Below are 15,900 nucleotides of genomic sequence, written 5' to 3' on the forward strand. Positions count from 1 at the left end.
TAGACCATGCTTCATGAATATTATGAAAAAGAGAGTCAAAACAGTGCATACCCACAGCTAGTCCTCTGACCAAGAGGCTTCCTTGCCCCAAAAAACAACATTAGGTTTTGTTCTTGGAAACCCACACTGGTTGCTACTCAGTTCTTTCTTTCCTTCTCGATGTTCACAAACAGTTCAGACAGTTTTTCCACTGCTTTTCTGAGATGTTAAACTCTCCTATATAATTCCTCAATTTCTCCTTTCAGCTTGGTGAGAGCACTTTCCTGGGAAATGGGAACTAAAGCAAGGATGGTGCCAGCAAGGGCTGCCAGGTCTCAGGCAAGGGCCCCTGCCCTGCGACTCCCACACACGGGGTGCTCTGCGTGGGCCAGGGGCTGGGGTCTGTGGTGAGGACTGTCTATGCCCCATCCTGCTGCCTGGAGAACAGCAGCCTTGTGGCATGGGGGCACTGGCAGGCTGGGGCTTCGAGCTGCCTCTGAGATCTGGTACAGTGATGACACTGCAGGATTTAGCCTTGACTGTGACTGACACACTTTAGCCAAGCTTTTAGAACACTCAGCTGCCTGGTCTGGGAAAGCCCAGAAATGACAGCCTAGTGGAAGATATATTGCATTGTTGTCCAAAAAAACCCCAGCAAGCCATACTGCCAACTAATTCCAGTTTCCTTCAGTCCTTGCTGGAATAACGTTGCTGCATGTGCCACTGAGAGGCTTTTCTTTGGGAAACTACTGAACCAACCAAGTAACCAGGGTCTGCCGCAGAGTGCCAACAGGCTCACAGAACCTCAAAGCCACCTCCGCCTGCCTGCTTCCCCCATTGGTAGAGTGGCATGATGACTGGGAAGGGTTGAGAAGAGGGACCAAAATAATTTTGATCAAAGCATCAACTTTTGGCAACTGCTGGGTGTGTGCAGTAACCTGTGATGCATTAGGGTGCCGAAGGCCAGGGAAGTTTCCTCTAGGAGGGAGAGCATGGGCCCTGACAGCACATGTCTAAAGCCACCAAATTTGCATGCCCTTGGGTTTTCATATACAAGGCAGGAGGACAAGCTGAAGACAATTAAAACCGCGAAAGACAGTCTGCGTATAGGTGTTTATGATGCCTCTGAATGAGCTGTCCTCTTTCCTGTTTCAGACACAATGCTAGATACATTACTTGAAATGTAGCTTTCGATCCTCAGTGCCACCAGTGTTGTTACCCCAAGCTGAGCGACACTTGCACTAGGGGACTACAGAAATGACGAGGCAATTTCAGAAGTACACATGCATAACCTCCACCCACATTTATTTTAGGGTTTTAGAAACAAAACCAGTGCAAGATCCAGAGTCAGGGAGGGAGGAGAAGGAGATGAGTGAGAGCTTCTGTCTGGTTCAAAGGCATGTACCCAAAATATGAGAATTATATGAGACATGAGTCTTAGCTCAGCATCCTGGCATTTTTGCAGACACTAAGCAGCAAATGGGAAAACCGTATCTCCTTTTCTGGAGGGAGCAAGGAGGGAGGGTGCAGGGCATCGCAGCCCAGGCTGTCTGTGCTCGACAGAGCTGCTCTAGTACGCAGCAATGCCTGCTCTTCCAGGAAGGCAGCTGTGGTGTGATGATCGTGCTCTCTTGTTCTGTGATTCCCCACTCAAACACTGACAAGTTCGTTGGCAGGCTGTGCAAGACCTGCCACTGGCTGCCTCTGCAGTCACTTGCTGGCAGCTCTCGCTACAGGTAGCAATGCAGGTACGGGGCAGCCCTGGCCCCACAGCCCTCCTCCGCGCCTGCCTCCTTCAGCTGCAGCGTCAGCTGCAGGGACTGCAAGCGATGGGGGTCTGGGGACTCTGCCCCTGAGACACCCCTGCAGCAGAAACATGAGGAGGCACTTGCTCAGGTGTTGCACAGCCCCCCAAGCCTGTTTTGCCTTTCCTATGGGACTGGGCAGCTGGGTCCCAGCTTCCCAGCCACCACTGCCATACTTCTTCACAGTAGGTGGCCGAGACCCCTGCCCATGGGGGAAGGAACCAGAGCTGGATTTGTTCCCCACCAGGAAGCTGCTTTGAAGCCACATTTGAGAATTCCTCATCTCCAGAGACTCCATCGGCTCCTCCCACACCACCATGCCCCTTATGAATGGACAGTGGCTGCAAGTAGGATGAATGTTTTTCTGGGGACCCTTTAAGCAAGTACTAGACATGGCAAGACGTTGCAGATCCACAGGAGCAAACAATCCCCTTCTCCACATCACCCCAGCCTCATCAGGCTTCCTTCACAGCACCCCAAGGTATTATTACTTCACTCCTCTGCAGGGCTTGGCTAAGCCGGAGCCTGGTCGCTGCAGGTGCTGAGCTTGGTGCGTGGCTGCCCGGGCTCACAGGCTCTCTGTGGCCACTAGGTGTCAAAGTCCTGCCTCCAAACGCGTGCTCTCAATACGAGGCAACTGCTCAGAGGCAGCGCAAACTCTTTGCCACGGGTCTCATCATATTTCTGGTCAAAGAAGGAAGGTTAGGGTTGTTCCTGGGGTCTCTCAGCAAGCTGGGGCTCAGCCGGGGGCTTCAGCACGCTCTGGTGAGTGGCCACAGGTGGAAGCGGTATGAAAATGTCCATGCACTCAAGAGCCAGTGGAAAATGTGAAAGCTGAACTTCTTCAGTAAGTTTCCATGATTTTGGTTTGCTCTAGAGACAGACACCAGAGTGTATTCCTAACTCAATCCACCAGCTATCAGCAACTTGAGGTTATTTTTCAAGGACAGGGGTGGTGAGGGTGGGGTGTCCTTACAGCAGGTTGCTTACCCAAGTGCTGTACTCCCCTCTTGATCTCGTCACTGTTCATAGGAAATATCTTTGCCTAGGTGGAAAAACACATGAAAGAACATTATTCTTGCTTCCTTTGCATGCAGAGTACATATTTGTCAGGACATGTGCCTTGTGACAGGTTGAGAGAATGCATTTTGGGGAAGGGAAACTTTCTGACAACTCATCCCTGAAAGACAGACAGACAGACAATAACACTCCCAATGGGCTTAAACATCACCAGGAGGAGGCAGCGCCTGACTTCAGTCATGATATGCTAATTTACAACAGAAAAAATTCTGGCTAAAAAAGCAGTGGAAAGAGTGGTGCTGGACTGCCCCCAGAAAGGATGCAAATCCTGTCACCAAAATAAGCATAGGAGATGGTCCCTGTTGCAGACAACTGAAATTTAGCAGCTCCACGTGTCACAAGCAAATGTCACAAGGAGACCAAGAGAAAGGGAGATGCTGGTGTCCCAAAGGACAGGCAATCCTCTTCCAGAAGGGAACTCCAGGTATCCTGGGGGTGCTCCTCTGAGTGCATTCCCTGGACTGCAGGTTTCAGTGTGTGGAAAAAGGGATGTTCCCTGAACAGTTCTCCATTTTCTCCCTCTTAGGCTTCATACAGCATCCCATGGCTTTAAAGCCAGACGTCAAAGGGGAAGAGAAATGGAAAGTGCATATTTTCTTTCCGGTTCTTTACGCTGTCCCTCCCTATTCATTGCTTCTTTACAGAAAAGAGATTTCAGCAGCATTATATGCTGCTAAGAAGGGAGGGAGCCAGCCCTGTAAACCCCCCACCTGAGGTTGAACAGAAAGATGAGAGCTTTTACTGACAAAAGTTTGAGTGAAGACAACCACTGTCCACCTAACTCTTAGCTATTGTTGGAAACATCACATATCAAGACATCCACAGCTGAAGCTATGAAAGACATAAACACATCTACTTTCAAAGGCCCTTACTCAAAACTGAACTGGGATGCAATAAATCAGCCCCCACATTCACACACACACACCATTAAAAAAAAAAAAAAAAAAAAAAAGAAAAAAGAAAAGAAAAGAAAGAAAGAAAGGAAGGAAGGGGAAATTCAGATTAGTCACAAAGAAGTTCCCCCGCCTGCTTCTCTGTGTGCATAAAGCGGTCTCCTGAAGGCACTGTCTTCACTTCATCTCTGCTCCTTGGACAGGAGCACCTAGCTTATCTGCTCCCTGCTCCTCCGGGTTCCTGCTGTGCTCCTGTCTCCTTCCCCAGCAGTTGCTGGCAGCGTGGCAGAGATGGAAGGACAGCCAGATATAGAGCCAAGAAATCAAGACCAGATGGATAGCGAAAGGGAACCTGCAGAGGATGAATGGAAGAGCTGGCAAAGAGGACAGGTTAGGAACACGCTGCACCTCATGTCTGCAGCTGCTCAGTGGATATTACTGCTTGCCTGCTTGATTTACCTTGGTATAGATTCTCTGCAACCCTCAACGGTAAGAGCTCATGTTCAAACCATTGTCTACTGGCCTGTAAAGCTTTGTATGGGCTTTATTTTTTCTTTTTTTAAGAAAAGGAAAAAGCATTTAGGTTTATCGCTATTCGAACCACAAGTTTTTAATTCTTTCCTTACTGTCATTTTTTTTTTTTTTTTTTTTTTTTTTACATTGCCTGTCCTCAAAACAACATCCAGTACTGGCCAGTGCAGGGTCTGGGGACAGGTTGTGCAGAAGGGACATCATTCCAAGAATGTCCTTTGCACTGGCCCTGGAGGGAGGGAGGTCTGCCTCACCCCTGCTCTCTCCCTCCCTTACGTGTAGTAACTTGTGTGTATTTCCGTTTAATTAAATGGGATCATGTGGGTGGATGTTTGCTTTCAACAAGTACATGTGGAAGAATCAGAACCCAGGTTGCTCATAAACATCTCCTGAACTTTTAAAATGTACTATATGTGCAGGCAGATATGTGAGAAAGCAAGGTAGCTTGTGAACAGCTCTAGCAAGACCCCTGAAACATTTCAGCGCTCTCAGCTGGCACATATACTGGGCTTTAGGAGTAGTCGTCTAGATCTGCAGAGGACAGCCTGTGTGTGTATGTGTGTGTACATGTGAAAGAGTGATGTGGCCAGAGTTTCATGTACATATAACACCACTGAAACAATATAAATAACAGAGATTCCTGAAACTCAGAATACTTTAGCAAAAATTGCAGCAAACACATTTGTCTCTTTCACGTGTTTGCAGGCTGGTGGATTGTCAACAACCTTTCACTGCTGTATCAGTGCTGCTTATGCACTAGCTACTTCTCCTCCCACACCTTCTCCAAGAGCTATGTGCCACTTTAAAGCTTGTTGTGCTTTGTCTTACCAAAGTTCATTCTTTCCTCCCACTTAGAGTGGCAAAGAAGCAAGACAGGCATGTAACCATGCAAGGGAGGGATGGCCTCATGCTCTGGGTCCTCTGCAGTTTAATGAAAACTCTCATGCTCTGCGAAGTTTCACTGACCTGAGTCTCACAGCGGTTATTAAACTGCAGAATGATGACCCTGATAACACTGAAAGACAACATCTTTCATTCAGTTCAGTCCTCTTCTACTCTGGGAGAGAGAAATTGCACTGGAAGCCAATGGAGAAGGGCAAGCTATCACACTGCTCAAGATGCAGAAAGCTCTCCTGGGTCACACTCTGGTTGTGACTCCTCATCTCTCAGTATCTCTCTCTTCTGTAAAAATATTAACTCGAATCTCCTCCAGAGGAAGATGGCAGGGGCTAGCATTGCTGCTTGTGAGCCTTACAAACCCAAGAGAGCAGCAGCTGAGGAGGGGACACCGTACGTGCCCAGAGTTTCCCTTCCTCAGCAGAAACAACTGAAACAGGGTGCTCAAGGAGCAGCGACGGCAGCAGATGAAAAGTCCAGGCCCTGGGGGTCACCAGAGGTCCTTTTCAGTTTTTGCTAACTTAGGCTCATGACAGGTGTCTATTATTTTAAGCGGATAACCATGGTGTCCTGTTTTGACTGCACCATAACTGTGCAGGAGCGGTTTTGTGGGTTGTACACAGGGGAATTTCATCGCACTGGAATTACAGGGCTCAGCAAGGATAACCATGACCCGACCATATAAATGTCTATACAAGAGGCAGCAGCACTGATCTGACTTGAATCTTGGGGCAGTTTAGGGAGACAGGGTTTATAGGAGCATAGCAGCATCAGAGCAGCAGGCTGGGAGTGCTGGTCCGTGGGAGCAACCAAGAGGCTTTCCCTGTTCTTGGGAGGAGTCTCCTGTCCTCCAGGGCTGGAGAGTGCCACAGTAACTTTAATCGCAAGACAGTAGTTGTGTTTTTTCATAGCAAGACTATATTTGATTACTTTCCATTGTCTTCATGGGTCCTGAAAAATCCCCCAGACTCTGCTGTGAAAACACAGCACAAATAATGTCATGGCACATGCTCAGAAACTCAGCATCTGCAGCCCAAACCATGCTTAACAAAAAGGGACAATGATCTGGTTTCTATCATGATGCTGCCTGGAGAGCAAACCTCAGCTGTGATTTCCAAATGAGCAAGTTGAAAAAAAAAGTAGTGACAGTCTGCTTGCGCATATGCAAGGCTGGTGAGTTCCCATCTCTGCTGGAATTACCTCCTCTTGCCACACCAGCTCGGATCAGGCCATGGGCAAGCTGCTCACAGGTGTGATCAGTGAGTGTGGAACCCCCTGACGGCAAATGCATGGGAAGTAAAAGCCTTGAGCGGCTGTTGAGAATTCAAAGGCTTCTGATGATCTGTTGCAGGATTGTTTTACCTGAAAAGGGCGGGAAGAGTAATCATGCAGAGGTTTAATGTAGATAAGGAAGATATGGCCATAGTCCTAATATTTTCTGGTGTGGAGAAAGTACAACAGACTTCCAGTGCACAGTCATCTGCAATCTGTATGACACAGGCACATCATCACAAGGGTCCTCTCAATCAGCGTGTATTGCTACTGTCCCCTGAGATTTGTGCTTTGTGCAGTATAAATCTATTCCTGAAACTTCTGCCATGTGGCACGGCTCTAGACACAATGTCCCAGACAGGAGGAAGTTGCATGTTTGGGGATCCGGAACATGCAAAAATGATGTGGAAACTCAGAACTCAGTGTGTAAATGGGAAAATCTGAAGCAGCCAGTAAGGAGCACCTCTGTGCCCCCAGCCCTCCTGGCATCCTTTCCCGCACACCATAAGAAGGCGGAACAGAGAAAGGGGGTGACTAACTTTGTTATTAGCTCGTGGACGTTCTTCCAGTCCTACAGATGCATTCTCTCCTCAGCAGAATTTACTAGTAGATGATGGCAAAGTGCTTTGAGATCACACAATAACTGGCAGAGATATGTAAAACAGGTAATGTGCATTAGTGACAACGGGGCTGATATACTTACAATTGCTACAAGCTTGTCACCCAGCCTGTCTGTTTAATACACCCTGTCCACCAGTGGCCAGATCAGACAGATTGTGATGGATGTTATTTGACCTCAGAAGCTCAGTGGCCCTGTGCTTAGCTATCGTCTTGTTGGGAAAGTACCTGGAAATCCCAGCTGCCTGAGCCAGAGCGAAATGCTCGTGCACTTAGGTGCCCAGAAAAACAGTAAGCGTAAGACTCAAGCTGCGAGGCAATGGATAGGATCCATAATGTCGGGGGAGACAGTTCCACCAGAGCCAGTGTGCAATAAAAGCTTGTCTTTGGTAGTTGAATCCAGCCTTGCCAGTGGAACAAGCAGCAGCTGTGGCAGCACTAGAGGGTGCCAGAGCAGACCTTTCCCACCACCAGCACCCACCTCACCCTCCGGCACAGACCACAGAGGGCGGCCTGGCTCCAACCTCCTTCCCCAGCCGCTTGCCTTTGCCAGGGTGCAGCACTGAACCCGCAGGTTGGTGTGTCTGTGCTCACTCTCTGCTCTGTTCCAACACTTGCCCTGTGCTCAGAGTGAAGGGGCTGTAACACATGAGGCCAAATACATGAGACTCAGCCCAACACATATCTCTCACCAGCCCACCTTCTCCCTTAGGACACATCTAGCTTAGGTAAAGAGAAGAACGTGGAGTGGCAAGCCTAACCTTTCACTCTTTAATGAGGCAAAACGCTGAAGACTTGTGGTTGTGAAGAGACTGCAGCTTTGGGCCTCCTGTGGTTAAGATGAGAGATGGGTTTGAGATGCAAAGTTCAGATTTAAAAATCTAATACAGAAGCTTGGTGTTTTGTGTATCTGATCAGTAAGATACAAGCTTCTATATTTGTACTTACTTTTTCTGTTACACTCAGAAAATACAAATCAATTTTAAACATGTCTTAATGCACTTCTAAGGGAGCTATGGAGAGACACACATCCTGTAACAGCCTGACCTGAAGTGCCGGGAGCCATAAAGCCAGACCCAGCTCTTAGTGTCCTGCAGGAGGGAGAGACAGCGGGGGCGCACGTGTGTGTCCCAGCTCTGCAAAGAGGTATCCCTGGCTGTAAATCAGGCTCGAGGGGGTCACGCAGAAGAGGCTCTGCACCCCAAGGTTCCATCCTTAGTGTTCGGAGTGACCCGGTTATGTTCACCGGGATGTTTTTCTAAACAGGATCAATGCTATCTGGTGTGCTCTGGAGGGCTCAGCACCAGGCTGGAACTCGGACTGGCTAGGAACCGCTCTAAAATCGCGTTTATAATCATATAAAATTAAGTAAAGAACACAGCTGGCTAGAAGCCCCGCGCCAGCTGAGGCTGCCTGCGGTGCTTTCGGAGGCGCGGTCCCGGTCCCGGTCCCGGTCCTGGTCCCAGACGGGAACCGAAAGCGATAGCGGCAGCAGCGCGGGGCCCGCGCGGTGCGTTAACGAGGATCTCTCTTCTTTTATTTTTTTTTTCTTTTTTCAGTCTCGGAGCGACGAAGTGCTGTGGACGCACATCCGGTACACAGGTGGGTGGGCGTCGGGGCAGGGGGCACCCGGGGACGAGGGCCGCACCCCGGGACGAGGACCGCGCCCCGGGACGAGGGCCGCTCCCCGGTCCGGCAGCCGCCGCGCCGCAGCGCTTCCCGGCGCCGCCGGAGGGCTCCGGGCCCCGCCGCAGCGCAGCCCGGCCGCGGCCTGGCCCACGGGAGGCTCCCGGGACACCGGCACCCCCGCGGCCGCGGCTCCCGCTTCCCGAGGCTGCCACCACCCCCCAGGACGCTGGTGCCCCCGGAGGGCCCCCCCCGGTACCCGGGAGGGCTCCCGGCTTCCCCCTCTGCCCCGCACCGACCCGCGCTCGGCGGGGACCGGCCGGTGGCCCCTAAAATGCCGGAGGCTGTCAGGCGCTTCGTGTCCCAGCAACGGCTGTTTCTTCCGATGGAGGAAGGTGCCAGGAGCGCTGTTTGGGGGGAAAGGGGCCAAATCTGACCTAGCGTTGCAAGGTGCCAAAACCAAAGGGTTTTCCCAGGGTGGAAGATAAAAACCTGAAAATCTGTGTGGATTTCTGCAACCCTTACCTACCCACTAAAGAAAGCTTTCACTCCACGAAAGAACGAGAAAAGCAGTTTTGAGAATTTACCGAGTACATGCGGCATGCGCTTGGGGTATTTCTGAAACAAGTCAATGATTTCCTGATTTATGAAAAATGTAAATGACTTCCTGGGGAAGAGCAAGCAAGCATACACACAGTAGCAGAAATAGCAGCTCTTTGCGTGCCAACTACGTTGGATGTTTTGTCTGATGACATACCTCAATGATAGAAGGAAATACTAAAATTCTTAAATCTTACTAAAAATATTGTTGATGGTTTTACTTTCAGTTAGTATGGTAAGGTAGCAATGAATCTAACCTAACAGAAATCCATGTTTTTAGAGAAGAAGTGTGAGAAATTTGGCCTTGGCCCAGAGGGGCTATGCTGCCTGCCAGGAGACCTTTGGGGTCCCCTGGTCCCCGGGGTTTCAGCTGGTGTGCTGAAAGCCCAGGAGCACAGCCGGGAAACCTTTCCAGCAGAGCTCTGGGAACTGTTGCTGCTTGTTCCAAGAGAAAACCTATCACACTAAGTTGTGGTTTAATGTCTCCTGACTCTGCACTGTATTCATTTGTTTCTTCTGTTTCTGTCTCTACACTGCTCTTCTATCCTGTCTTGTGTTAAAAAACCCAAACCAAAACAAACCCAAAGACAAGGACTTATGTTACCAGCATCTCCACAGAAAGCACTTTCTCTCTTCCTCCCAGCTCTGATCACTTTTTCCTCTTATTTAGTGTCTTTATTTTCTGTTCCTTTTAGGAACCTCTGCTCCTTAAACTCACAGGATGCTTTACTTACAAATCTGTGTTTTAAGTAAGACATATGGTAAATAAATAGTGCATGAATAGAAAATTGGAGGGATAATTCATATAAGCTGGGGTTGTAGTCCAAAAGGCACTGCCTGTTTACGAGTGGAAACCTGAAAATTTCCAATGTAGACAATGCCTGTCTAGAGTAGATGATATGCTAGGTCTGGTCTGCCTTATTCTCTACTTCACTCTCTTCCTTTCCTGTATTTTTCCACCTTTCCTGCAGTCAGTCCATATAAAACCATTTCCAAGAAGACATTTGCCATTATGGGGTCATCTTTGCTTTCTTCCATTCCAGGTAAAAGCATCAAAGGAGTAGACATAAATCTCACTGCTGAAGTAGGCTCTATTCAGATCCGAAATGGTTCCATCATGATCACCCGTGATGGCCTCTACCTAGTGTCCTTGAAAGGCAGTATCCATTTCTCTGACCTGCACATGCTGACGCTGACACTGTGGAAGACAGACAAGACGACCAGCAGTGTCCTCTGGGAGCAAATTGTCCAGGACAGAGACAATGCAGTAAATCTTACCACAGTGCTCTACTTGTTTGAGCAGGATAACATCACCCTGAGGACCAGCTCCAACGCCACCATTGAGGATTTGTCGTTTAGCCTTGCGTTACTAAGTCCCTTTGTGTGCTCGCTGTAGAAGGTGGTGCATGAAATGCAACAGGTAAAGTACAGCCTTTCTTACCAATCCATTTGCTTGTGGGAGGCTTGTTCTCACAGGCTGTACCTGTACAGGCAGACTGCTCTAGCCTCCCTCCTTGGGGCTGTGGAAAGCCTCAGCTGGAGTGTGGACAAATCACTGTGCAAACAGGCTTTATATAGTGCATGCCGCGTTCATCTCTTTGGAGCTCTGCGCAGCTGTTTTGCTGCCTGTGATGGATCTTTCTAACACTGGAGAAAGGAGCCTTTGAGTCGAACAGAAATGAAAGCCAAAGAAAGTCACCTAAGCTTAGCTCATATTCAGAGAAACCCTGGGTTTCTCTATTTACTTGACAGTATCTGTATATAGTATAAATGTGCTGTGTATTTGCTAAAATAAAAATCTGGTAAATCAGGAAGATACTTCAAGTGTCTTGAAGCCATTTGGAGAAGGAGGAGAACAGATCTGCTCAACAGCCCTTTGTCTGGCAAGGCAGGAGACAGGGAAGAGGAGGCAAGGGACTTCCTTTGAAGTGACCAGATGAATGCTCTCTGACAGGTAAAGGCCACAAAAGGAAGCCGTGATTTTGAAATGAGCTAACAGGACTGCACTGGACAGCAGAAACGCAGGTACTGCAGTGACTATGAGGTTTCTAGGAATAGCTTTTAAGAGCGGAGGCCCACTAGCTGTTCCAGCTATCTGCAGACTATTGAAGTGTGAGCTGGGGGAATGTCTGGTGGGACATCTTGACTTGGATGGCTCTTGGAGCCATTTAGTTGAAGAAGGATCTCCTTCAAGCACACACACACAGACTGGCTTGACCCAAAAATGATCCAGGTACCTAGAAATTTGGAAAAACATGAAGACTCTTGATTTGGGGCGTTCTCTTTAATGGAGCAAGCAAAACCTTCAGGTCTGCTCATCGTTTCCTCTGGGAGGACTCACATGGTTCCCATGAGCCTCTCGGTAGACTTTGTCATATAGGTGTGCATCACAGAGAGATTCACAGGCACAACCTCCACCAGGCACCTCTGCACCTTGCACACCCTGCCTGGCTCCTGCTGAAGTCAGACTGCTCTCGGCAATCCTGGGCTGTGCATCCCTCTTCTGGTTACAAATCTTGTGGCTGCTGAGGACAAGTCTTGCCCTGCCCATGCTGCAGACAATATGTGACCTGAGTGCAGCCAGCAACTGTTGTATTTTTGGTTGAAGTGGGGCAGATTTCAAGGGCAATTGACTACCTGGCTCCCAGTGAACTCCAGCAACATTTTAGTATCTCACTGCTGGCTGTACACTCCAAAGTCTTTTGTTAAAAGTATTTATGTATTTATACTATAGGCATAAGAATGATACTTCAGATTTCTTAGAAACACTGGGAAGGGTTGAGACTTTGGGCTGTCAGCACTAAGCTCCTCTTTGCAGATGCTCCCAATGCCCTGGAGCGTTCCTGCCAGGCAGGGACCATTCTGCTGCCTGCCTTGGCTCTCTGGCCGACCCACTCCTGGCTAAGCATTCCCACAGACTCAGCTGCCAACGGCAGTTTTCCAGGCCTTGGTGAGCTTTTCCATATGCTTTATACTGTTGTTGGCTGGTTTTATGAACTTCCCTACCCTGGGCCAGGCCACAGCCCTAGGGGAAACCTCTGTGGCTGAAGCAGTTATTCATGCAGTGTCAAGAAACAGATTTTTCTCATTTTGGGAATGAGATGTTGTGGGCTGATTTGCACCCGCAGGAAGCTCCTCCCAGGCTGCCGGGAGTGGTTTGGGCTTTTACCTCTGGCCCCTCTGCCCACCATGGGGACCAAAGGCAACTACACCCTGCTCCCAAACTGGGGATTGTCACGTTCCCGGTTGAAGTGAGAATGTGTTTTCCTTTGTAACCTTTGGGGTTGCAGTGTGCCTTGGGAGGTGGGGGCTGATGAATTACTCATTCACTATGTTTGAGCAGACATTTTCACCAGTATGAAAAGTAAATGAACTTTTCACATGTTTGTTTTTTTTTTAACAGCTCGGCTTCAGTTTCACCTCTCCCCAAGGGTATGCAGGGCTGGTGTTTCCCAGTGTGGGCTAACACAGACAGGGCAGGCTGTGTCAGTGGTGTAGACAGGGGTGCACAGCACAACCAGAAAGATTAATCCTAAACACAAATGCATTTGTACCTCAGAAGGGTGCACCCTTTCTTCTTGTTTAGAGCAGGAGAGGGTATTTCACGCACTGATTCCTCTGCACTTTCAGGACTGAACTAGGCTGACCTACATGTACATGCACTTGTCTTGAAATAAAGGTTGAAACAATTAAATTCCTGATATTAATTACTTGATGGACTGGCTATCCTCACCAGTAAGTTTCCACACCATCAGCTTCTGTTTGTATCTGGTGACCCCTTCCTCCACAAGGTTAAAAGTCTCTTTGATATAAGAAACATTAATTTTTGTTGTTGGGGGTTGTTAAGGCCTTGTAGCTCATAGATGGTACTAAAGTCACATCTTACAGCTCTGTTCAACCAGGTCAGCGTACTGAGGTTTTAGGTCACCCTTTGAAGTTCATTACGACTGGAAGTGTTGAAGTGCAAGGCTGGACTAGGCAGTTTCTGGAGGCAATCCCTAATTCTGGAGGGAAAGCATGTTCTTCTTCTTCTGTGCTTACTGCCACTGAAACGGGACCTTGTGGTCTGTCCCTCACAGGGCTTTTCATAAGACCCATTTCACAGAATAGAGTCATCACCCGGGGATTACGGACTCCTCCACGATTTTAAAGCGATCTCCACTGCTGCTGTGTCTTGTGTTTAACACATGCTGCTGCATAAACAACAGAGGTAGCCACCATGTATTCCTTCCTTTCTCTCTCTTCTTTCCTACCTCCCCACTCATGTAAAGCAAGGGACAGGGTGACAAAGTTGATGTGAGGGCCATGGTCACCCCTGAGGAAGGAGGTGGCCTCACTGCAGCCATCAGAGCCACAGGGCTCTTTCTCTCCAGCTGAGAAGAAACTACCCAAGGTGATACAAAGCAGAATGGGATGGGAACTCCTCTTTACACAGGTACAAGAACAAACAATGTGAAACATTAAATTTAAACTCCATTCACATTCCTTCAAAGTCATTTCCTTTTCTACCACAAATGGTTACCAGTAATAGTGGATAATGAGCCTGTGGTTTTTAGACACCACTTAGACTTCATGAGCCAGCATGAATCACAGCTATTGCCTGGCAGCTTCACTGGTGAGAGAGAAACAGAATGCTGGAGTGTGCTTGGCAAAGTGCAATCAATCCTGCTGCTGTAAAGCTGGCACTGTCCAGCTCAGACAGCAGAAAGCACAGAAATTTAGTTTACATATTCAAGTATGAAAATGTAAGAGTATGATATGAAATCCATCAGTCTCCTGTGGTAACTTGTTGGGAAGGTTTGACTTATTAGACTTTTCCCAGCAACATCCATAACTTCAGCCAGTAGAGCTATTCTCTCAGCTGACGGTTATATTTTTCCAAGGGATCCAGACCAGCCCCAGGGATACTTGCTTCCAGCTGTGTGGTAGTCCACCAAATAAAGCAAACTGAGTAATGCTCACTGAGGACTGGGAGAAGGAGAGTTGGTACCAGGCCAGAAAGGGACAGTGGCAAGGAGCTGCAGAAGGATTTATCATTTGCCATTTGCAGCCTTGTATGCCAGGGAGGATCAGAGAGTTTATTTGCTCAATTCTCAAAATGGATTAGGAAGGCTGTAAAGGGCTAGCAATCCGGGCAAGCAGAGTGGAGGCTGGAGGCATGTCTCCCCATTAAGGTGCCAAGCAGCAAGCTCACTTGCTGGCAGCTGCTCAGCATCCCAGAGCAAAACATACGCTGGTGGCGCACCATGTGCCGTGCCAGCAGGGCCTCTGAGCTCACCACACCAGGAACCAGGAGCCTGAGGATGAGAAAACCTACAGGCCATGAAAAGAGGGGGCAGTGGGGCTGGCTGACCTGTCCCAGGGGAAGGACACTGGGCAGAAAGTCCAGGTAAGCACAGGGAAGGAGACATCAGGAGAGACTTGATGCTGGTCGCAGGTCCACGGATTATGCTAGGACTTTGGGACTGCGGGATAGGACAGACAGAAGACAGGACTTGAAGGGGTGTTTCTTCTGTGAGCCCATGCTCAACGAACCAGACCTCTGCAAATACCTGAACACCACTGCTGCCTCCTCAAAAACCCATTTCCACCTCTTAATGTAAAGCCTTCCACAATTGCCTTTTAAATATAACAGCTGGCACCAACCATTCTGTAATACTGCTCACCTCTAAATGAGACAAGGTTGTCCCTAAGGGAATTACAAGCTACAGTTGCTCACAAGCACAAATGCACTCCCGTTCCTGGGCTTGCACTGTCTCCTGCCTCTGCAGTTTGCTGGGGTTGGTAGCCCATGTTGATCCTTTCTGGCCAGCCAAGGCACCAGGGTGTAGAGTTAGGCCTCTAGCTAAGTAGCTTGGGCAGTCCATCAGTGTTCAGAGAGTAAATAGGACAAGGTTTGGGGCAAGACAAAACTTGATGTGGGCTCAAATGTACTTTCCTAATCATTGCTTTCATTGTTTGTTTTAAGACAAAATTCACACCTACTTACTGGCAATCCAGAGGCTTGTTCAGTTTATTTATGAAGGAAAATTTGGTATTGAACACACCTCCAAGGATAAACAAACATTTAACCCAGCATAGGATCTGGTTCATAAAGTATAGAGCAAGCTTATAATTTCACCACCAAGTAGATCCCTGACACGGGATAGCACTGGTGTGATTTCATGGAGTTCAAAGGACTCTGTCTTGTTTTGTTAATTTAAGGTTTCTATTACTGCCAATTGTCTGCTTATTTGGCTTCCTGTCACCAGCACAGATAGTCAGCATGATGCATATGTTCAATGGGAACAAACAGATAAGATTTGGTTTCAGACTTTTTTTGGGGTTATGTGCAGCATTTTGAAACATTAGTTGATCTGCTTCTCACTTACTCACTTCCCATAAGACTCAGTACATTAATACACCTGCCAACAAGAAACTTCTTTAATGTTTCATATGTCCCACTCTTGACAATGTGAAGGACTAATTCTGATGACTGCTTATCAGCTCTGAAAAGCCTCCAGACTAGATTATACATTGTCTCCAGCAGTATCCACCATTTATAAGGAAAGATTTGCTCCAGCTTGCATGAGAAAATTCTCGCTGCATCTCAGTTGGCT

At 48.3% G+C, this 15,900-nt stretch overlaps 1 protein-coding gene across 1 annotated transcript; it reads left to right on the top strand.

The window, feature by feature from the left end:
* Window positions 1-4,048: 4,048 nt before the first annotated feature.
* TNFSF4 (TNF superfamily member 4) lies at window positions 4,049-12,989 on the top strand. The gene is made up of 3 exons (XM_074908248.1): window positions 4,049-4,246; window positions 8,635-8,677; window positions 10,345-12,989. The coding sequence occupies exons 1-3, from the start codon at window positions 4,049-4,051 to the stop codon at window positions 10,695-10,697; spliced, it is 594 nt and encodes a 197-aa protein (XP_074764349.1). The 3' UTR covers window positions 10,698-12,989.
* The last annotated feature ends 2,911 nt before the right edge of the window (window positions 12,990-15,900 follow it).

This window comes from Athene noctua, chromosome 5 (assembly GCF_965140245.1).
Source record: "Athene noctua chromosome 5, bAthNoc1.hap1.1, whole genome shotgun sequence".
In the NCBI taxonomy this organism is placed as follows: Eukaryota; Metazoa; Chordata; class Aves; order Strigiformes; family Strigidae; genus Athene; species Athene noctua.

Excerpts from the sequence above, each read along its gene's own strand:
- TNFSF4 (XM_074908248.1), top strand. The coding sequence starts at position 4,049 with ATGGAAGGACAGCCAGATATAGAGCCAAGAAATCAAGACCAGATGGAT. Across the intron at positions 4,247-8,634 it reads ATTCTCTGCAACCCTCAACG|TCTCGGAGCGACGAAGTGCT; the intron begins GTAAGAGCTCAT and ends TTCTTTTTTCAG. Across the intron at positions 8,678-10,344 it reads GACGCACATCCGGTACACAG|GTAAAAGCATCAAAGGAGTA; the intron begins GTGGGTGGGCGT and ends CTTCCATTCCAG.